Source organism: Balaenoptera ricei, chromosome 3 (assembly GCF_028023285.1).
Source record: "Balaenoptera ricei isolate mBalRic1 chromosome 3, mBalRic1.hap2, whole genome shotgun sequence".
In the NCBI taxonomy this organism is placed as follows: Eukaryota; Metazoa; Chordata; class Mammalia; order Artiodactyla; family Balaenopteridae; genus Balaenoptera; species Balaenoptera ricei.
The window spans coordinates 147,869,758-147,891,628 of record NC_082641.1 but is presented as its reverse complement, the minus strand read 5'-3'; the positions used below and the strand labels follow the sequence as shown (position 1 = coordinate 147,891,628).

General features: G+C 50.1%; 1 protein-coding gene across 2 annotated transcripts in view; it reads left to right on the top strand.

Annotated features, from left to right (window-relative positions):
* SLIT3 (slit guidance ligand 3) overlaps positions 1 to 21,871 on the top strand; it is a 618,579-nt gene that overhangs the window by 548,020 nt on the left and 48,688 nt on the right. For both annotated transcript variants that reach the window (XM_059917657.1, XM_059917656.1), the window contains 6 exons: positions 1,372 to 1,443; positions 2,054 to 2,125; positions 10,645 to 10,716; positions 12,385 to 12,548; positions 14,917 to 15,041; positions 19,265 to 19,362. In XM_059917657.1, coding sequence (XP_059773640.1) covers positions 1,372 to 1,443; positions 2,054 to 2,125; positions 10,645 to 10,716; positions 12,385 to 12,548; positions 14,917 to 15,041; positions 19,265 to 19,362 — 603 coding nt within the window. The remainder of the gene's footprint in view (positions 1 to 1,371; positions 1,444 to 2,053; positions 2,126 to 10,644; positions 10,717 to 12,384; positions 12,549 to 14,916; positions 15,042 to 19,264; positions 19,363 to 21,871) is intronic.

The following is a 21,871-nucleotide window of genomic DNA, read 5'->3' as shown; positions in this document are numbered from 1 at the left end:
ATCTGGGCATGAAGCCTAGGCCTCGGAGAACTGAAGCTCCCCAGATGATGCTAATGTACAGCTGATGTTGAAAACCACTGCTCTGGATATTTATCCTCGGGGAGAAGCTGGAGCTTGCAGTTGGCAAAGGACCACACTCCCACCAACCTCATTCCCCCAAGAGAGAATCTGATAAGATGGAATAAATGAATGCTGGAAGAGAGGGACGGTGGAGGGACTATGAGGAGAAGAATTGATCAGGGGGAAAAAAGCACTACAACAAGGAGAAATTGTTACCTTATGTGTTATGTTTTGCTGGTAGAATAAAATCGATGGATAGACATCATTGAATGTTTGAATAGCTGAATAAATGAATGAATGAATGACAATTGGTGGAATGACTGGCTGAATAAATCTTCAGTAAAAAAATGAACATTTGGACTAATGGGTGGATAGGTGAATAGATGGATGGGTGGATAGATGGATGGATGGACAGATGGGCCAACAGATGGACAGATGGGTGGCAGATGGACAGATGGATGGATGGAGGGATGGATGATAGATGGGTGGATGGATGGGTGGATGGACAGGTGGATGGATGGGCTGATGGACATATGGGGAGGATGAGTGGATGGGTGGATGGATGGGCAGACGGATGGGTGGACAGATGGATGTATATATAGATGAATGGGCAGATGGGTGAATAGATGGGCGGATGGGTGGGTGAATAGACAGATGGGCAGATGGGTGGATGAATGGGCAGGTGGATGGATGGATGGATGGATGGGAAGGTGGGTGGGGGGTTGGGTGGATGAATGGATGGATGGGCAGATAGGTGGATGGACAGACCAGTGGATGGATGGATGGGTGGGTGGACGAATGAATGGGCAGATGGGTGGATGGACAGATGGACAGATAGGTGGGTGGATGGATGGATGGATGGATGGATGGGAAGATAAGTGGATGGACAGATGGATGGACGGATGGATGGATGGATGGATGGGTGGGTGGGTGGACGAATGAATGGGCAGATGGGTGGATGGACAGATGCATGGATGGACAGATGGACAGATAGGTGGATGGATGGATGGATGGTTGGATGGGAAGATAAGTGGATGGACAGATGGATGGACAGATGGATGGATGGATGGATGGATGGGAAGATAAGTGGATGGACAAATGGATGGGTAGATGGACAGATGGGCAGATGAATGGGCAGACAGACAGATGGTTAGATAAACGGGCAGATGGGTGGACGGACATATGGACAGATGGATGGGTGGATGGATGGATGGATGGAGAGCAGGCATGCATGCATGTGTGAAAGTTGGGAATGACCCCCTTTGGATGCAACTAACAGTACAACGTGACCCTTCTGCTTACTTTTCCTAGTGACCTGAGCAACAACAGCATTGGCACGCTGACCAACTACACCTTCAGTAACATGTCCCACCTCTCCACCCTGTGAGTACAGTGAGCTGCTGTGATTAACATGGGCCTGGTACTAAGTGCATCCTTCCTCTGTCCCCTCAGGCTTACATGCTCCGCTCTAGCGATCCTCAGGGCTGTGGCTGACCCAGCACAGGGCAGACCTTAATCATCAGAAGGAAAACAGAGTAGGTCAGAACTCCACTGTCTGGGCGGTTAGAGAGGAGTTGGCACCTAATTACTTCTGAAAAAGTTCCTCTTTGGAATACCTTCTGTGATTTGTGAATTTTCTCTCCCAGTGAGGGTTTCCCTACACAATTATATTTTGCTCAGACCCATTCATTTCCCATTAGCTCTGTACACTGTGAGCACTCACCATCTGACAATAGAAGGAGGTGATGGCAAAGCTCGTCAGGGAGCCAGCCTGCTAAGGGACATATGAGGAAACTGGGAAATGAAGCCCGTGAGCTTCCTGGAGTGATGGGGAATGTTTCTCTTCCCCTTATCCCTAGGATGCTTTTTGTCAGTCTATTAAAATTGGGCGGGTAAAGAAACCATTCGCTTTGACTGGTCCAGCGTGGACAATGCATGCTTCAGTAGCTGAGAATAGGAAGAGCCAACAGAGCCTGTGTGTCCTCTTCCACAGGATCCTGAGCTACAACCGGCTGCGATGCATCCCCATCCACTCCTTCAATGGGCTGCGGTCCCTCCGAGTGCTGTGAGTACCCCAGCGCGCTGACTTCAACTTATACTTCGCTGGGTAACAGCAGGCAGGACTGAGCACTCGTGTTCCCTGCCCTTCTTTGCTCAGAGCCCACTCTGCCCGCCATGCGTCCCTCCCCTACCCAACACTCTTAATTTGCTCAATGGGGCGGAGAGAGCTCATGCTTAAGAGTCAGTGATTCCCTGTTCCAGCTCACTTCCTCTGTGGAACCTGGCACACATCACTAACTCCTCTGAGTTCCTACTTCTTTATGTGCAAAATGGGATCCGTAGCACATCCCTTGCGAGGATTAGGATCTGCAATTCTATGCAATTCTATTCTGCACCCTAGCTAGAGCACACTGTGCAGCACTTGGCCGCTCTTCTGATGACCATTACATCACAGTTGGTCCCTCCGGCTTCGGAAGGGCGATGTTAACACTGTGAACCTCTGCAAGGAAACCAAGCTCTTGCAGCGGAGAGCCCAAGCTGGAAGCCAGCGGCCAGGGCCAGCGCACACACACAGCCATCCGTTCGCAACTGAGTCGACTCATAAAGTATCTTTAAAGTTTTAATAAGTTGCCAACATTTAAATATCAGGAGGTTTCTCATATAAATCCTGATTTCTACACTCTCTTGGAAAATGCAGAGACCTGGCCTTCCAGGGCTCCCCTCTGCATTCCTGCAGGGCTGAGCCGTCCCGCCCCTTTGAACAGAGTTCTGCAGTCTGCAGCCTCCACACCGCCCACCCACCTCTTGTCACCTTATGATACCTGCCTGGCCCTGGCCTACACAAGGGTAGTGGACAGCCAGCTGAGGCAGATGAGCTCTGAGCAAAGGCAAGATAGCCATGCAGTCCCCTGCTTTCCAGGCATGGTTCTGCCCCTCCCTAGCTGTGTGTCTTCTCATCATGAAATCAGATAACGATGGTCATGGCCTCACAGGGTCTCATGAGGATTAAATGAGATACTGTACGTAAAGCACTTAGCACAGCTCTGGCCCATGGTAAACACTTCATATTCTTTTGTTACGACTATTCTCACATGAGCACTTGCGAGAGCAGGAATGGCACCTCACTGCCACCCCAACCCTGGGCCCATTGTCACCTGATATTTCTGCCTGCCCATCTTGCACCTATTTTGTTGGCAAGGGAGGAGCCTTTGAATGATATTCCCATGAGAACAGAGATGCCAGACACTCTGCCCCCAAACCTATCAACTTCTTTCCCTTCTGGCCCATTATGACTATAATAGTGAAAACCGTATTTTATGGGGCTTTTCATGGTCATTGCCTCATAGTGCTGTGCGGTTGAGAGGGTTATGCCCATTTTAAAGATGGGAAAACTGAGGCCCAGATTGGTGAAGTCGCTGGCCCAAGATTCAGCAGTCAGGAGGTTGCAGAATCCAGCCTCCTGACTCAGAGCCCCGAGATCCTTACCAGGACCCAGTTACAGTCAGCAAACAGCACCCAATGAACAGGTCCATTCCGGAGCCTCCAGGCTGATGTGATTTATTGAGGCCCACAAAACACCAGTGTCAGCGACAACTCCCGCCACATGTCATCTGTGCTGTTATTAAAAATCAATTCTGTGGGGGGCAAAGAAGTACCCGCACTGACAGTGTGCAATCTGTTACTGTCACTTACTTATTATCTGTCTTCTCTGGGGAGCTCGAGAATGGAAACATCAGCAGAACCATTTCCCTGTTTCGAGTTGAACACAACGGGAGATGGGCTCATCTCATTGGCTGGGGCTGGACCTGCTGCCCCACCCCCTGCCATCCCCCCTCAATCCCAATCTATTGTCCCCCATCCCAGTCTTCCAGTTCTGGGTATAGCTTGGCTGCCAGGGGGTGCGACCTGCCGTTTCAATGGGATCCGTGTGCCTATGTTCATAATTAGAGTAGCTCTGGTTGGGACAGCTCAACATGTGGAAGGGAGAAAGAGACAGAACGTTTGCCTGTCCATCTGTCTGTCTACCAGGGTGGTGGGGTGCACATCACCCCCCTGTCCAGGATTTCCTCCTTCCTCAGCACCTCGTTGGTGTCACTCCAGAACCAGTGCTGTCATTAGTTCACCAGGAGTCCACATAAACATCCAACACACTGGTGCTTGCTTCTTGAATTCAGAATGAGTAGGCTTTTCGCACCATCATTTTAGAATCATGGGCTCTCATAGATAAAAGAGGATCTTAGAGGCCCTCATTCCAACTATCTACCTCAGTGGCGAGCAAACATTTTCTGCATAAGGGCCAAGGCAGGAAAAATTAAAATGTTTATGGGCTGCGTTTCTTTTATGATATTTGTATCTTTTCTCCCAGTAATTGCACATCTAGGAATTTTTACGAAAGGGTATCCAAAACAGAGAGAAAGGTTCTCTGCATTAAGATCTTGGTTGCACTGTTATGTTTAACCTAAATTCTAAATATTACCCTGAAGGCCACAGTGGGGAAATATTTAAGGAAAGCATGATGCAACCAGTCGATGAAGTGCAATTATTTTTTTTTAATTTATTTATTTATTTTATTTATGGCTGTGTTGGGTCTTCGTGTCTGTGCAAGGGCTTTCTCTAGTTGCGGCAAGTGGGGGCCACTTTTCATCGCGGTGCACGGGCCTCTCATTATCGTGGCCTCTCTTGTTTCGGAGCACAGGCTCCAGACGCGCAGGCTCAGTAACTGTGGCTCACAGTCCTAGTTGCTCCGTGGCATGTGGGATCTTCCCAGACCAGGGCTCGAACCCGTGTCCCCTGCATTGGCAGGCAGATTCTCAACCACTGCGCCACCAGGGAAGCCCCTGAAGTGCAGTTATTAAAAGAGGAAAACTAATAGCAGAGTGGGAACCTGTTAACCACATTGCATTATGTGGAAAAATAAGCCTAATTTGTATATTGTTACAATTATAACTGTATATATGTACAATTGTAACATATATACAAATTAGGTTTATTTTTCCACATAACACCATGTGGTAAACAGGTTCCCACACTGCTATCTAGTAACTATAACCATATCAACTATAACATTGATAACCATGAAGAAGGACTATAAGGGAACATGGGCAAATAAATGAAAAAAACCATTGATAGCTAACGGGTAATATCAAATCATTTCTGTAATAAGTGAAGACAAAGATGAATGGAGGCAGTAACATATTTATAATTTGGGGGGTTGGGAAGCAAAACAGGATTTTGGAAATCAGAAATTGCAGTACCTGGAACTGCATGTGGTCATTCATATATTCTTGTCTCATTTCTAATGGGTTTCATTAATTTGATTAGAATTTCAGAAATAACCAGAGACCCAGGGATGCTGGCAGTTTGGGGTGAGAAAGGAGGAGGAGCGACAAGGTTCAGCCATAGACAAAGGCCAAAAAGTGTTCTGGAAAGCAGCAAGAAAGACCTGACATTCAGGAGGGAGAGAGAGAAAGAGGGGGAGAGTGTGTGTGTGTGTGTGTTGGTGGGTGGATATGAATACATTTCAGAGACAGGATATTGGTCAAGGAGCTTTGAGAACAAAACTTTGTGTGAAAACATGCTTCTCCTACCTCACTCCTCATCTAAAAACAGCCGGAAGAGAACATCCTCCTGGACATTCTAGTCCTTTTTCGAGGATCTGTGTGTTCCCTGATCTCTGCCCCACGCCGAGCCACATGCCTTGTGTGCGTGTGGTCCCAACTGTCACCCCCCAGCCCCAGCTGCAGGAGGGCCACCTGGAATCAGTTAGTGCCAGGACTGTGTCAGTGTGTGCTTGTGAGGGAGCGAGCGGGATTATCATTCATCATCCGTATTTTTTTAGCTCCTGTTCCCTGAAATAAGACTGCGCTTGCTGTTTATGTACATGCGGCTGTTCACCACTGCTCAACTGGTTGCATGGACCCTCCCTACAACATCTCTGCAAAGGGCTCCATTTGCCCTTTTGCTTGATTACCTTCAGAGACTAAGAGCTCGCTCCCTTCCCAGACAACCCCATTCCGTTTTTGACCAGCTGTTGAACGTCAGGCAATTCTGGTGAGCCAAAAGGTGACTCCTTGTGGTCCTGGTTTGGTCCTTTTGTGCCACAAAAAAAAAAAAAAAAAAAGTTTAATTATGAATTTTAGAAGTGGGGAGTGAGTCTCAGAAACCCTGTCCAAACCACTCATTTATAAGACAAGGAGACAGATTCAGAAAGGTTTAATGACTTGCTCAACATCATTCACTTCTTCAGCCTTTCCTGAATGCCCACGGTGAGCTAAATGCTATGCTAAATACCACGGCGGGTGGGGCACAAATAGTGAGTGTAGCACAGTTCCTGCTTTCAGAGAGCGCGCGGTCTAGAACGGGAAATAGACAAACAACTACAGTATAGGGTGATGCCTGTGAAAGAGCCATAGGAATACAAGTGAGAGGCATGGAAGCCAGTACTGGCCATCAAAAAGACTTTCTGAGAGTTAGTTATCACTGCTGACATTTGTTAAACCTTGACTATGCACTGCACACTGGGCTAAATGCTTTAGTTACATTGTCATATTCACTCTTCCCATCAATTCTATGAAGAATATACCACCATCATCCCCATTTCCCAGATGAGGAAACAGAGGCTTGGCAAAATTGAGTAGCTTTCCCAAACTGACACGACGAGGAGAGAGTAAAGTTGGGATTTGAACCCAAGACTGTTTACTCTCAGAATCACTGCTCTTAATTTCTGCTTCCAAGGCTGAGTCTGGGATGCCCGAGGGAGTTACCCAAATAGGGATGGGAGTGAAGAACATTCTAGGCAGGGAAAATATAAATTCACTGGACAGAAGCCTGGAAGTCAGGAAGGGCATGTGCGTGGGCGTGGAGGGGTGGGATATACAGGAAGCTCCAGGTGTGGCTGGAATGTGGCTTCTGGGGGTGGGAGCAGGAGGAGGTGCTGTCCACTCGTCATAAGGTGGGAGCAGAACCAAGGCTGGAACCCATGTCTCCTGGCTTCTAGCCCGGTGTTCTTTCCACCACCTTCCATCCTGCTCTGTCGTAGGTTATCATCTATTTTTATTGCCTCTCATTTCAGACTTTTCTTGAAGACTGGGGGCGGGGGGCGGGGGGGACATGGCCTTTTTAAAAATGGGAGTGTTTTTTTTCCTTGCCCAGAGAGGCCTGGCATGAGAATTAATGAGTGGGGTGGCATGAAAGGCATGGGCCGAAAGATGATGGACACAGGGCAGCTCTGCCAAAGTTCAGTGTCTCTCCTGGAATCCTCCACGGGGCTCCTTTGGGATGATAGGCTGCATACCTTCAGGCTTCTGCTCTAGGCGGGTAACGCCTTGAGAGGAATGGCCCCAAATATGTCCAGGAACATGGAGGGGAAGGAGTCATGACGATGCTTGCCATAATCGTGGCTGACCCGAGTGGGGGCTCACCGTGTGCTGGCCCTGCATTGCGTCCTGCACCAGCTGAACCACTTGCACTGTATCTTTAAATCCTAGCTTAGGAAGCAGTATATTAGATCCCTTCCTGACTAAAGGAAGAGAAAATCAGTTCAAACCACCTTAGGCAGAAAAAGAGAATTTATCGATGCAGGTAACTGAAAAATGCAGGAGTAGGTATTAGATTCTGTGGCTGGATGCGGGTACTCCAGTGGTACTGTCAGAAATGCATCTCTTTCTGCCTCTCAAAATGAAACTGCCTCTGTCCTAGTAGTTCCAAGGAAAGCCCCAGAAAGATCTCTCATTGGCCTACTTAGGTCACATACTCAACCTCAAACCAATCACTGTGACTCCGATTGGGCAGACCTGGTCCATAGCTCTGCCCGTGAGGCCAGACCACTTGGACTCAGAAGTGGGCAGGGGTGATTCCCTAATGGAAGTGGGAGGAACTGTTACAGAAAAGAGGAGAATGATGTTGATCAACCCATACCCCCCAAAAGGTATCTACTATAAGTAGATACTAAGAATTCCTCTCTTCTGGAGATGAGAAAACTGAGGCACAGAAATAATGTCAGTTGTTTCAGGTCACACAGACAGTGATTATCAGAATAGGGATTCGAACCCAGGCTGTCTGACTCCAGACCTTAAACCCCAGGTCACCTGGGAGTGGCCTGTGTTGCTCAGAAGAGAATTCACCCACCCCATCCCACATTTAGGATGAGGATAGTTCCCGTCATCTATCATACAAACTGTGAGCACCTAGAGATTCGGAGACCCAGATTCAGGCAGCCCAGAACTGACAGGGGATGGCTATGCCCTCCAGTTGCTCTCATGATGTCCTCATCTGCATCCTGAAATTCCCTAGTCTGCCTTAACACCTCCTAAGAGTCAGGAGGGAAAAAAAAGAGTCCCGGATGCTTGAAGATGAGTCATTCCCAGTTCAGAGTTGCTTGCCTGCACCAGCTCCCTGTGAGGTGTAAGGGAGAACGAGAGGGAAAGGGGGAGTGCTTAGTGCTTCCTGGGAGGGCACATTTGTGCCACTCCCCTGGCATCCTTTAGGAGGGTGGTTGGACATGCAAGAGTCCTTCTTTGGGGGCCAAACCAGGAGCCAGAACCTGCAGTGTAGGCAGATTTCTTTAGCACTGTCCCAGTAAATTACAGCCCCATTACTCTGCAGTTTATAGAGACCTCAGCGGATCAGCTCATAATAAATGGGAGTGTGGCTTGCAGGACTCCCAGTACCAAAGCTGCCTTTGGGTCATTTGGTGTTTTTAAATTAGGGCTTTGTGCCTCTCCAGGGGCCGGAGCCGCATTCGGAAATGATTAACAGCGGGGCTGGGTGCGTTTGCCAAACAGCAAGCAGCCGTGAAGTCATCCAAGTTAATAGCAGGCGGGAGCCGGTGTGATTCATAAATAACCACATGGATTAGAGACTAAATGATACTGATAAAAGTGTGAGGAAGTGCTTCTAGCCCCTTCTTACTCAGGGAGGTGAGAAGCCTTCCACGAACGCTCTTTAGAGGACTGGGTACCCTCATCCTACTTCCTGGCTGCCTAAGCTTCACGGAAAGCTTTCACCCTGCCATTCAGGGAGACCAGGGATCTTGGCGGGGGAGCAGGGGGAGCTGGCGTGTGGGTGTTAGAAATGCAGAACCTCAGGCCCCACCCCAGACCCACTGAATCAGAATCTCTGGAAATGGGCCTCAGCAATCTGCATGTGTATTAGCCCTGATGCTCAAGTCAGCTTGAGAGGCTCTGCTCATTATTAAGTGTAATTAAGCTCACATCTATATTTCAGCTGAAGACCCAGGGCAAGCTAACATCAGCTAGAAGGAAAACAGAAGAGCAGATTCATAAGTTACTATCCTGTTTACACTTTCACAGGCAACGTTAATCACCCCCTTTGTTTAACTAGGGCTCCCTTCACAGGGGACGGTGCCCAGCAGCTACTGAGGAAACCTCTGAGTTTCTACGAATGTCACTCCTTGCATTTCACGGGCCAGCCCCAAAGTGAGTCAGCAGTTTGGGGATTTTTTGTATGCAGTGGATGAGTAATCCTTCCACGGAGGGTATAACCCATGAATTGTGGATTGGCTCATGCTGTTACTTGAGCAGCGGAGCCATGTTCCTTCAATATTTTTCAAAAACCTGTTCTCCAGGCACTTATTGAAAGCTCAGTATGTGCCACCACCCTGCAAGTGAGCATAGCTCCCAGCTATTACACCGCAGGGTGGAGAGAGGCATGATTAAAGCCAAGCAGGTTGCCTGGCCCCTCGGACATACTGTCGGATAATGCACTCAGGTGCACACAAGAACAATACCCACATATGTGTGTGGGTATTGCCACACCCTTTCCCATAAAGATGAGTGTCCGGCTCCAGGGAGTCTCCCCAGGAGCTGAGTGCCCCCTTCCCTTTGTCTTCTGAGCTGGGATTGATAGCATTTCTCAATCTCCCTAAAATCTGTCTAGGTGAATATGAAGGGGACCAGTTTCCTGATCTGTACCAGGCATTGTTCAAGACCTTTTACAAATATTAATAAGGTTAACCATTTAGTACTTAGAAAATGCCAGGCTCTATGTGGACTAATGCACCCACAACTGAAGGTACCTTCTGCGGCAAATCTTTTTACTTTCTTTCATTCCCATTTTATGATAGGAAACCAAGGCACAGAGACGGTAAGTAACTTTCCCCATAGTCACACAGCTGGTAAGTGACAGAGTCAGGGTTTGAACGCAAGCAGCCCAGCTCCAGAACTTCTGGTCTCAACCATAGTTCTTCACATTATCCCTGAAACCCCAGTGCCTTCACTAGATTGCTCTCTTTCTCCATGTTTCAGGTGCAAAAATGGAGGCCAGGAAAAGGAAAGTAACTCACCCAACGTTCCACAGCTGAAAGGGACTGATTTCTGATTCCATCCCGAGTCTGTCTGATTCATCTTTGTCTTTCCCTAAGCCTCTACTCCCGACATCCCTGCTGCTGATCTGGGCACGGAAACATCCGTGCACGTGACATGAAAGAGACATCCCCTCCTGCTGCTGGCAGTGGGGGTCTGCATGTTCAGAGGCATGACCGGGCCAGCCTGGGACGCCAAGAGAGGGTGCTGAGTTCAGAGCTGTTACTGGGGGTTAACCTTCTGACCTGTGCTTCTGCTTCAGAACCCTCCATGGCAACGACATCTCCAGCGTTCCCGAAGGCTCCTTCAATGACCTGACCTCTCTTTCCCATCTGTAAGTAGCCCTGTTTCTCCCCCACGTGCATCTCCTCAAAACAGAAAAGATTATAATGCCAGAGATAATACTGTCAGTGCTACCACCTCAGTATGGTTCTTTCCATATGAATAGAGTGTGTTTTATTTACAAAAATGTACCCACATTGTGCACATTGTGTGTTCTCTGCTTCGGATGCCTTCAAAGACATAATTATGTAAGCAATGTAAATATTTAATGAGAACGAACATAAAACTCTTACTACATGCTCAACACTTTAGAGGAATTATCTCATATATTTCTTACAGCAGTAAGGCATTTTTATCTCCTTATTAGACACGATGAAACTGAAGTTAAGAAAGGCTGAAGAACTGGTCCAAGGGTTGAACAGCTAGTAGGTGGCAGAGACCTGGTTCAAATCCAGGTTTGCCTTGATGCCAAAGCACATATTCTTTCTGCACTCGGCATCAGGTAGTCCCCTCCCACTTTACACAGGGGAGACTGAGACCCATAAATATTAGGTATTACGTACCTCTGCCAGTGAAAATGCTTGAGTTTGTATACCTGCTGTCTGTATATTTAATTATTTTTGTATTGTGCACATATACAACACTGATATATTATGTATGCATATTATAAAACATTCAAAAAATAGAAATGTTAAAGGCTATGGTTAAAAATCAGCAGAAGTTTTCGTATTTTCTTCCTCAAACAGCACTTTGGAGGTGTCTGCACTGGATGATACCATTTCCCTCCCCTGCACTTGTAAGCTGAGTGGTGCCTGGGAGGAGAACCTTCCTTCTACTCTCTTAGGCTCTGTGGCCGGCCCGACATAAGACAGATTAACAGGAGAAAAGCATACAAATGTATTTAATATTTTTATGTGTTATGTGGGAGTCTTCCAAAGGAGAATGAAAACCCAAAGAAGCCATTGGGCCCCAAAGCTTATATACCATTTTTACACAAAGAATGATGAAGCGTGGGGCTCTGACACGACAGAGGAGCTTGGACTAGGGGCGGTAAATCATGGGACCGGGACTAGGAAATCACGCAGAAACTGATGGAAGATCGGCGTTATTTTAGTAGGTTTGTTTGCACAGATCCATTTTGGTATCGACTCCCTTCTCTTCCTGGCCCAGGGAGGGTACCTTTCTCATAGGAAATATGACCTGCTTTTAGCTAGAAACAGCATCTGCTGTTTCTCAAGTGCCTTCAGCTCAAGATAGTCAATAGACAAAGCAGCATATTTGGGGGTGGCATGTTCTGAGCTCCTTCAGTGGTCTGAAGCTGCTTCCTAGGTTGCTGGGTATCAAAACCTTCTCTGCAGAGTACATCCTCCAGTGCAACCTTTAGTGGGGCAAGAGAGCCAGATAATCAATGGCCAGAGGTCCAGGAAGCCTCCTGGAGGGGCTGAGATTGAGGGTGAGTGGAGGATGGAATCTTACCAGGGTAGGTGAGAGCAAAGCCTTAGGGATGGGAGGGGCTTGGGTGGGGTTGAAACATCTGCAGGGATTGGAGGTACAGTCTGGAGTTCCTGACTTCACCCCAGTGAAGTCTCTGCTGGTCCTCCTGTCAGACACCCCCAATCTAGCCAAAGTCTGAAAATTCTGCTTTTCCAGAGGACCAAGACTACGGGGCCTATGGGCTAAGCTGGGCGGGGGGAGCCTGACTTCCTGCTCTGCCTCGTAGGGCGCTGGGAACCAACCCACTCCACTGCGACTGCAGCCTGCGTTGGCTGTCGGAGTGGGTGAAGGCCGGCTACAAGGAGCCTGGCATCGCCCGCTGCAGTAGCCCCGAGCCCATGGCTGACCGACTCCTGCTCACCACACCCACCCACCGCTTCCAGTGCAAAGGTAGGTGCTGACTCACCCCTCCACCCCTCCCCGCCCCCTGCAGGGTCTGCTGCGTCCCCAGCAGCCTGTCAGAGCTAGGCATCTCAACAGGTGTGACTTCTAAAACCGTTGCCCTGTTCTTCCATTGGCCACACAAAGACTCAGATGCTGAAACTGATGTGGACCTGCATCTAAGGGTCCACTTGTCATTCGCTCCCCTAAGCCCCTCTGCTGCCATTTCTACATATTCCTCGTTGACCTCTTACTCTGTGTACTTTTGCATAGTTGAGAAAATCTTTAACCTGCGTTTTTTACCCAACAATCTTAAAGCATAAGCATTTTCCCGTTTTACTACAGCACATTTTGGGCACATGAGATTTTGATTTGACTGCATGATTATTATGATAACAAACTACTACTGGGTTCTTATTATGTGGCAGGCATTATGTTAAGCACTTTTTCATGTATTATTTCATTTAATTCTCACTTTCCATGGAGTCATTTATTTAATTCCCCAGCACCTCTGTGGGGTCTACTTTAGTATTGTTCTTACTTTTAAAAATGAGAAAACCGAGGCTTACTGAGGTTAGATGACTTCTCAAGATCACACAGTTAAGAGAATTCCAGGTCTTTCTGATTCCAGAGTGGATAGTCTCAACCACCAAGCTGTAACACTCCATCATAACTTCTTTAACCAGTTCCTGGTTTTGAACTTTCAGAGTATTTCCATCTATTTTCTTACCATGGCTGCATAAATGTCTTTCTCTGTTTAAAATTATGTCCTTAAATAAGATTCAGAGAACAGAAATTACTGAGCCAAAGTGTATGGTCATTACTAAGGTTTTCACACTTAATGCCAAATTGATTTCCAGAAAGGGTTGTGACCAATTTTCAATCCCAGTAGCATCGTTTGAGTGCGTTTTTCATCAGACCCTTGCATTATTTTATCTCATTTTGTATTCATTGCTAATTCAATAGGTAAAATATTATATCCCCTCATGTTTGTTTTTGATTATTGGGGGAACTATTTTTTTTTTTATAAATTTATTTATTTATTTATTTATTTTTAGCTGTGTTGTGTCTTCATCTCTGTGCGAGGGCTTTCTCTAGTTGCAGCGAGCGGGGGCCACTCTTCATCGCGGTGCGCAGGCCTCTCACTATCGCGGCCTCTCTTGTTGCGGAGCACAGGCTCCAGATGCGCAGGCTCAGTAGTTGTGACTCACGGGCCCAGTTGCTCCGCGGCATGTGGGATCCTCCCAGACCAGGGCTCGAACCCGTGTCCCCCACATTGGCAGGCAGATTCTCAACCACTGCGCCACCAGGGAAGCCCGGGAACTATTTTTTTTTCCAAAAATTTACTTTCCGTTTGTACTACACATTTGCCTGTTAATGTCCTTTGCTCATCTCCTAAGGCCTCAATGTTTATTCTGGTTTACAGATATACTTTACCTCTAAAACTTCCTAGTGTCCCTGGAACACATAGTCTCCCTGGAACAGACGACGTCTCTGTTCTTCGGTGAAGCCAGAGTTGAGCCAGCTGGCATTGGTTCTCAATTAGCCCATTCTGTTCACCCCACCCACAAATGGTCAGACTCACCCTGCCGTCAATCTCAGCCCAATCTCCACACTGATGACTGTCATCCTGGGATCATTTAAAGTCCTGACATGAAATAGGGCCTGATTATCCAGGGCTTTGCCAACACTGGCTGCAGCAGTAGCACAGCCCCTGTTAACAAAGCTCTGTGTAGGGATGTGGCCTCCCTCCCTCCAGCCCTGATGGCCGAGGAGAGCAGGACACAGTTGAAACTGTAATGGATGCAAAGTGTACCTGAGCCCAGTTGACCCTCCCTCATCAGCATCGTTGCTGTGTCTTCTGGGCCCATTTCTTACTTCTTCCTGCCGACTCAAGGGTTCTACAAGGAGGACTTCCTATGTGATGTGTGCCTTTGGCCCAGGCACTGTGCCCTCCTTAGCCCTGCACAGACTATTCCATGAGGAGGGGTGTCTGGGGAAGGAAAAACGGGAGGTCCAAATGGAGCCTGGGCCCAGAGCTCCCCGAACATAAAGAGATACACAAGGGGTTTCTAATTATGGTGCATTGTTTGCAGATTAGCACCAAAATCAGATCAGGCTAATTACAGTAATTGATTTGACTGAGAAGTGCTTCTGAATGATGTCCCGCTGTGATTTTTTCCTCTCTGGATGATGGCTGAATTAATGGCACTCTAGCTGCACTGGATGTGCTGGCTGCGGAGGGCCAGCTGCCCTCTGGACAGAGGTGGGAGGGGCTGGTAGCTGACTGAGGGAGGGGCCAGAGCAGAGGGGGAGGGGGGTGTGACAGTGAGCCTACTTGGGGACCTGCCACCAACGCTCTGGTTTTGCTGTCCAGGGCCAGTGGACATCAACATTGTGGCCAAGTGCAATGCCTGCCTCTCCAGCCCGTGCAAGAACAACGGGACATGTAGCCAGGATCCCGTGGAGCAGTACCGCTGCGCCTGCCCCTACGGCTACAAGGTATGACAGGAGGCCCCGCCCCCTACCATCCACGGCCCAGGGAGGGGCACTGTTCACTGCTGACCCTCCCTTCTCCACGGACAGTGGATAAGTCCACTTTACAGGTCACTCCAAAACAGCATTTGCCAGCAACTCTCCCGTTCTCCCCAGCACTGCTGGGGGCTGCCCAGTTGTATCACATTCACACGCATCATAGAGGACCCCATATAGTCTTGACAGTGATGCAGTGAGATAAGGAGGAAATGTAATATTTGTATGTTCTTTCTTGAACATGGGGAAATTAAGTCTCGGAGAGTTAAAGTACCTCCAAGTAGAGGCATCCCTTGAATTCACCACACTGACCTCCTGCCAGGGTGATTCCCAGGTCCTCCCCCCACCTCCCTTTCCTGCCCGCAGGACAGCCAGCCCTGGAAGCACTGGCTCCAGCTTGAGGAGGATACAGGGATGGAGGATTAAAAGGCCAGCCTTCACTGTTGACAGGCTCAGATCAGCCAACAAGGGCTGGGATAGAGATCCCCAGAAATCCAGGCTAATTCCAGAATAACCCGTCCCTCCTTTCTTCTCACCCAGCAGCATCTAGAACACATTATCCTGCCTCCATATTAACATCTATAAAGTATGGATGATGCGCCAGGCACTCTGCTTGGCATTTTAGACATCTTTTCCCCTGTGAGGAAGGACTTATTGATTCCCATTTTACAGATGTGGAAACTGAGCCTCAGACTGTTGAAAGGACTTGACTCACTGGCCCAAGCTTGTAAGCAGTAGGGTTGGGTTAAGACCCAGGGCTACATGATTCCAAAGCCGCCCCACTTTCGCCTGGAGGTTTCCTGAATAGCTGAACCCCTCACTGCACGTCACTGGGGTCAGCAAAGCCATGACTGGGTCCTTATCCCCAGGACCCTCCCGGCTTCCCAGATTCCAGCCATCCCAGGGCACCCATCTGAAGGCACTAGGCACGTCGAGAATTTCAAGACAGTCCCCAGCCTGTCTGATGCACCCAGCTGGTACAAGCTGAGCAGGAGGGAGCTGGCATCCCCAGGTGTCCTGTCCCCAGGGGGATTTATGTGTATAGTGACAAGCTTGAGGGGCACACTGCCGCTGGGGAACAGGGCTCCCTGGTGGCTTTCTCAGCTGTAGCTGTGCTTCCAGTAGACAGTGTCAGAGTGCCACCTATGGGCCTGAGCCTGAGACAAGAGAGCCAAAGGCTTCCTATGAGGCCAGTCGGACAGCCTCCCTGCCCCAGGCAGCCAACCCCAGGCCTCACACCCACAGGAGTCCCAGACCCACGCCCCTGCACACACACTTACGTACACACACACACGTGTACAAACACACATACATATTGTAGGCAAAGACTAGAAATTAAGCAAACATGCTCAAACGCCTGGATCTTCAAACTCTCTTGTATTAATTCAGTGGAGAAAACTCAGGCTGTGGATTTACACAGAGCAGCAGGTGTGGACCCTGGCTTTGTCATTCCCTAGCCGGGTGGTGATGGCCAGTGGCTGCACCTCAGGCCTCCCATCTGCACACTAGGACCTGCCACACAGCGTTGCTGTGAGAATCAAGTGTACAGTAACACATGCAGCGCACCTAGGACAGTACCTAACATTCAGTAAGTACTCAGCAGCTGTCATATGGATGCCTTTTAACTTTACCATCTATGCCAGTCCCTAATACCAGGGTGTGGAATGGGCCATCAGGAACAGGTGGTATGTTGCTGGTTTCCTGTAAAGGAAGCTAGAAGCCCCAGCCACAACCTTTACAAACACACTCACACACACACACTCACACACTGGGGAGGGGGTCGTGGGGGATAGCCGAGGAGCGTCCCCAATCTAGTGGATTTGAGCAAAATGAGGCTGAAGAGAGCTGAACTGAACTAATTGACCAGGTGTTGACAATGGTGATTTTTTTTCTCACGAACATGTAAGTGACAGAAATCCCCACCTCCAGGCCCAGTTACCACATGATCAAGGGCTAGGCTCTGCCTCCTGGACTTCAGTGCTCTGTGGCATAAGGGGCTGGAGGAGACACCTCCCCCTCCCTCACCCCCAGGGGAGGAATCGCCCTGGACTCCCTGGTACTTGAGAGTCCCCAGAGCAGAGAGGCTGGCCGAGGCAGGGGCCATGGAGTCCCTGCCCTGCCCTGCTCAGGGTTCTCCAGTCCTGCGATCCATGGCTCATTCATCACACACACACACACACGCACACACACGCACACGCACGCACATGCGCACACACGTGAACTACTTAGCAACAACCAAAGACCTGCAAAAGTCTTTTAATTACCCACATTCAGCTCTATTGCAGAGCCCCATGATCATCATGGTCATTATCTGAATAGCTCTTAATTATGGAGCTACCATTACCTGCCAGGTGCCTTAGATGAGTGTGACTGCTGATCATTCGTTAAGTCCGTGGGGTAGACATCATTATTCCCATTTTACAGATGATGAAAAGTCTCAGAACTAGTAATTTCCTCAAGGCACGTAGCAGCAGCCAGACTAGCACGTGCATTCAGACCGGCCTCACTGCAGAGCCCGTGTTTTGAGAGGGGCAGAGTGAGTGCCCAGCACAGCGTCGCGGTTCCCAGCGCGGGCTGTGGACTGGATGTCCGCTTGCTGCTGTGCGATCGTGGGGACAGCACCTCACTTTCCGAGTCTGCCTTCCCTCTCTGTGAGAATGCGGGTGATAACAGCCATACCGATCTTGCAGGGGTGTTACGAACATTATACGCAACATAAAACTTAGCGTGAGGCCTGGAACAGAAAATGTGCTCCAAAAATGGGAGTGAGAAGGAGCCTCGCAGTTTCCATCGACACATGGACTTTCTGAAAGGGATCCCACGTTGCTCTGGTTTAGGATAGAACCAGACCCCAACCCGAACTGCATTCTCCACGTCCCCTCCGAGAAACCTCTGACGGGCCCTTTACCTGTGACGGGGCTTGAAGGGGAAGCAGACAGACGCGGGCCTGCCTTCAGATTGCTGGAGACAGGGCCTGAGGCTCGGCGTGGAGATGGCGAGAAGGCGGCAGTACTCGGCAGAGCGGGGAAGAGGATTTTCTCGGGCAGATGGCGAGCAGGTGGTGTGGCAGCGGAAGGGCTCCCGCGATCGCCCCCGCCTGGCACGGCGCCCACGCCGAGCCCACAGCCCAGAAACAAACCCAGCAGATGCCTCCCTGCCGCCACCAGACCCCACAGGTCCTCCCGAGGACCAACGGCCAAGACTTGGGTGCAGCACTGGTCCACGGGTCCCAGGGGAGAAGCTGGACGCAGAGGACCAAGAGCTGCGCTGCTCCCAGGGACGCTGGGTCTTAATGCCCACAGTCTCTGTCTCAGCCTCCCTGCACGGTGCCTTTGCCCTCGCTGTTCCTTCTGCCTGGCACGCTCTTCCCCACCTACATACGCTTGGCTCCCTCTCAGCTCAGACATCCCCTGCAGGGGGGCCTGCTCCAAAGGAGCCCCACCCCACCCCACCCAAAGCTCTCCCTCACAGGAGATCTCAGTCTGGCCTAACATCAGGATCACCTGCAGAACTTGAGAGTAAATGCCAACACCTGGGCCCACGTCCAGACCCACCAAAGATGACTCTCCGGGGGGCTGTCACTTTATAGGGCCCAGGTCTGTGGACCACACTTCAGCCGTACTCCATCCTACAAGTTGTGGATTACCGTTCAGCCTCAGTGAGGCTAGTAATAACATCATCTACTGGTATTTATAGAATGCCTACTATGTGCTAGATGTGTTATGTAATATTAAGCACTTCCTTATTGAAAGGTCTAGTTTAATTCTGGTAAGAGCTCTATGAGGTGGGCTTGTAGAAGTCAAAAGGCTTATTATACAAGATCAAGGTCAGCCAGCCAACCAGGAAGAGGTGAAGCTGGAATGTGAAACCAGGCCTTCCTGGCTCCAAAGCCCCTGCTCTCGGCCTACGGGTTAGGATGGCGAGAAGCGAGTGAAGTCTGGGAAGTAGTGAAGCTGGGGCCCGAACTCCTGAGTTCAGCATTCCTCCCCTCCTCGCTGTGGAGTGACCAAAGGCAAGGGCTCCCTCGGGCTTTCTCTGGGTCACACAGCCGGCTTGTCCCAGGGACGGCCTCCGTGCAGCCATCCCCCTGACCTCATCCCAAAGGAAGCTGGGAACCCACAGGGGTCTCTTCATCATGGCAGACACAGAAAGCCTCCCTAACCACACGCTTCTCTCTCTCTTCTGCTCCTCAGGGCAAAGACTGCACTATGCCCATCAACACCTGCCTCCAGAACCCCTGTCTGCATGGAGGCACCTGCCACCTGAGCGAGAGCCACAACGACGGGTTCAGGTAACACCTCGCCCTTGGGCCTTCCCTCCTCTCAGTCTTCGTGGTCAGGCTCCTGGGGCAGGCTGAGGGAGCACAGCTGTGTGCCTCCTGTGTGTGCCCACACTCTGCCCGGCCCTTTATGTGAAGGACTCCAAGGCTCTTCACTCCCCGTAAGGCAGCTACTACTATCCCTCTTGTATAGATAAGGAAGTCGAGGCATCAAAGGGATAAATCATTTGTCCGTGGTTACACAGTAAGCGTTGGTACAGGAATCTGAATTCAGGTAGTCCGTCTCCAGAGCCAGGAGGTCTCCAAGGCAAGCCACAGTTGCTGGCTAAAGTCAGAGTAGGATGGGATAATGGCTCAAAGACCTGCCAGCCTGGTAATTCCACCACTCTTTTCTGTGTTATAAAAAAACAATAATAATAGGTGACATTGATTACATGCTCGTTATGTGCCAGGCAGTGACTCTAAGCCTCATTTAAATCCTCACGAGGACCCTATCCGGTACAGGTAGGTACTATCCCCATTTAACAGATGAGGAAACTGAGGCACAGAATTGATTGGCTCTAGGTCCCATATCCTGACACTCATTCCTGAGTCTCTAAACCCCACCTCTTTCCTCCCTGGCATTAAGAGCTCAGGAAGAAAAGGGGTAGAAGGCACTTAAGGTTCTTCTCATCCCTGTCCTTGGAGTGGGCCTTCTGCAGCTCTGCCAAACCTCAGGCCCCTCCCTGCTTCCCACCCTCCCAGCTGTGTGCACATGTCCAGTTTCCCGGGCCCTACCCTGGCAAACCAGACCAGTGGCAATTGGCCCATTTGGCAGCCCCAGTGAGCCAGTGGGTCAGGCGGTAAAGGAGGGGCATCTGGCGGCAAGCTGTGTGCGGAGGTCTTAGCGCTCAGGTCGCAAACAGTTATCAAAAGCCCTGTGGCCAGGGTTGCTGCCTGTTCTGCGAAAGACATCAGGTTCTGGGCTCTGGGTTCTCCCCAGGGAACCCAGCCGCCCACGTGTCCATCTGCCAAGCCCACCCCATCAGAATCAACTCTTAAAGCAAGGCAGAGTTCGTTTTCCTGCCTGGAGCAGGCCAAACAAGGCACTCTCACCCGCTGAGAGCCCCGGGGGTGGGGTGGGGGGAGAAACCACCCAGAAATCTCACGGTGGTGGCCACCTGGCCTCAGCCAGGAATCACACCTCCAGGACCGAAAGCCTGGGTCTGCCCCCTCACCGCCACCCCCGAGCCCAGGGACCCGCCTCGGCAAGGGACAGGAGCGCCCCCTGCAGGCGACTGTGTTGCTCCCCTCTCTGCAGGTGAGCGGAAGGATCCCGTCTCCACCCTCCGTTGTTGAGAATTTCAAAGGAACTGGAAATATTTTTAGGACTTAATTTTCAAGGAAAATGGCCCAGACCCACAGGATTAGGAAAATGGGGTGGAGGGTGCAGGCAGTGCGGCCCACATCCCTGGGATGGTATAGCTCGTGTGGGCTCCTCGAGCAGCAGGAAAGCACTGCCCCTCAGGGCAGCACCTGGTAGGCTGGCAAAGGGAGAGCCACCTGTTCGGACGGAGGCTTTGCTCCTTTGTCCCTCCTCTATCTGTTTCCTAGAGCTGCCATAACAAAGTACCACAGGCTGGGGGGCTTGGAACCAAAGAATGGATTCTCTCACAGCTCTGGAAGTCAGAAGCCCAGAGTGAAGGTGTCAGCAGGGCCATGCTCCCTCTGAAACCCGCAAGGGAGGATTCTTCCTCGCCCCTTCCTAGCTTCTGATGGCTGCTGGCAGTTCCTGGCATTTCTTGGCCTGCAGCTGCATCACTCCAATGTCTACCTTCAGCTGCACATGGCCTGCTCCCTGTGTCTGTCTCCACATGGCCATCTTCTTGTAAGGACACCAGTCATATAGGATTACGGGCCCACCCCACTCCGGTGAATGTGGTCTTCAGTTAACAAATGACAGCTGCAGTGACTCTGTTTCCCAATTAGGTCACATTCTCAGGTACTGGGGGGGTTAAGATTTCAACATATCTTTTCGAGGGGACACAGTTCAATCCATGACACCTCTTACTGGTCAGAATTCTGGAAGCATCACCTACCTCTTCATACAGATGCTTCTCCAGTCTTGACGCATTGTCTCTCTGCTCAAAAAAGAGCTGTCCCTACAGCTAACACATTGCTCTTGAGATATCCTTGATAGCTCCACCCCCTCACCGCCCCACCTCCCGTAAGGTTTCCAGCGAGACTAGAAAAAAACTTTAGCCTCTTTCCCACCCTCTGCCCAGTCCGTGAACAACCCCTGCTCCCCTGACCAGTCACTCTCACCCCACGTTTACGCAGTCCTAAGGCTCCGGGGAGAGTCAGAGTAACTCATTTGAGGAAAATAGGCAGCACTGTGGCTTAAGATCTTTGGGAAACTACCCACTGTCTGGCTCTGAAGAAATGACCTTTTTCATGAATGGCCAGGGTCCCTAAGAGAAAAAAAAGGACTTAGAGTCATTTTGCTCCAGCTCAAGAGCTCAGACCCAAGGACCCTTCCCCT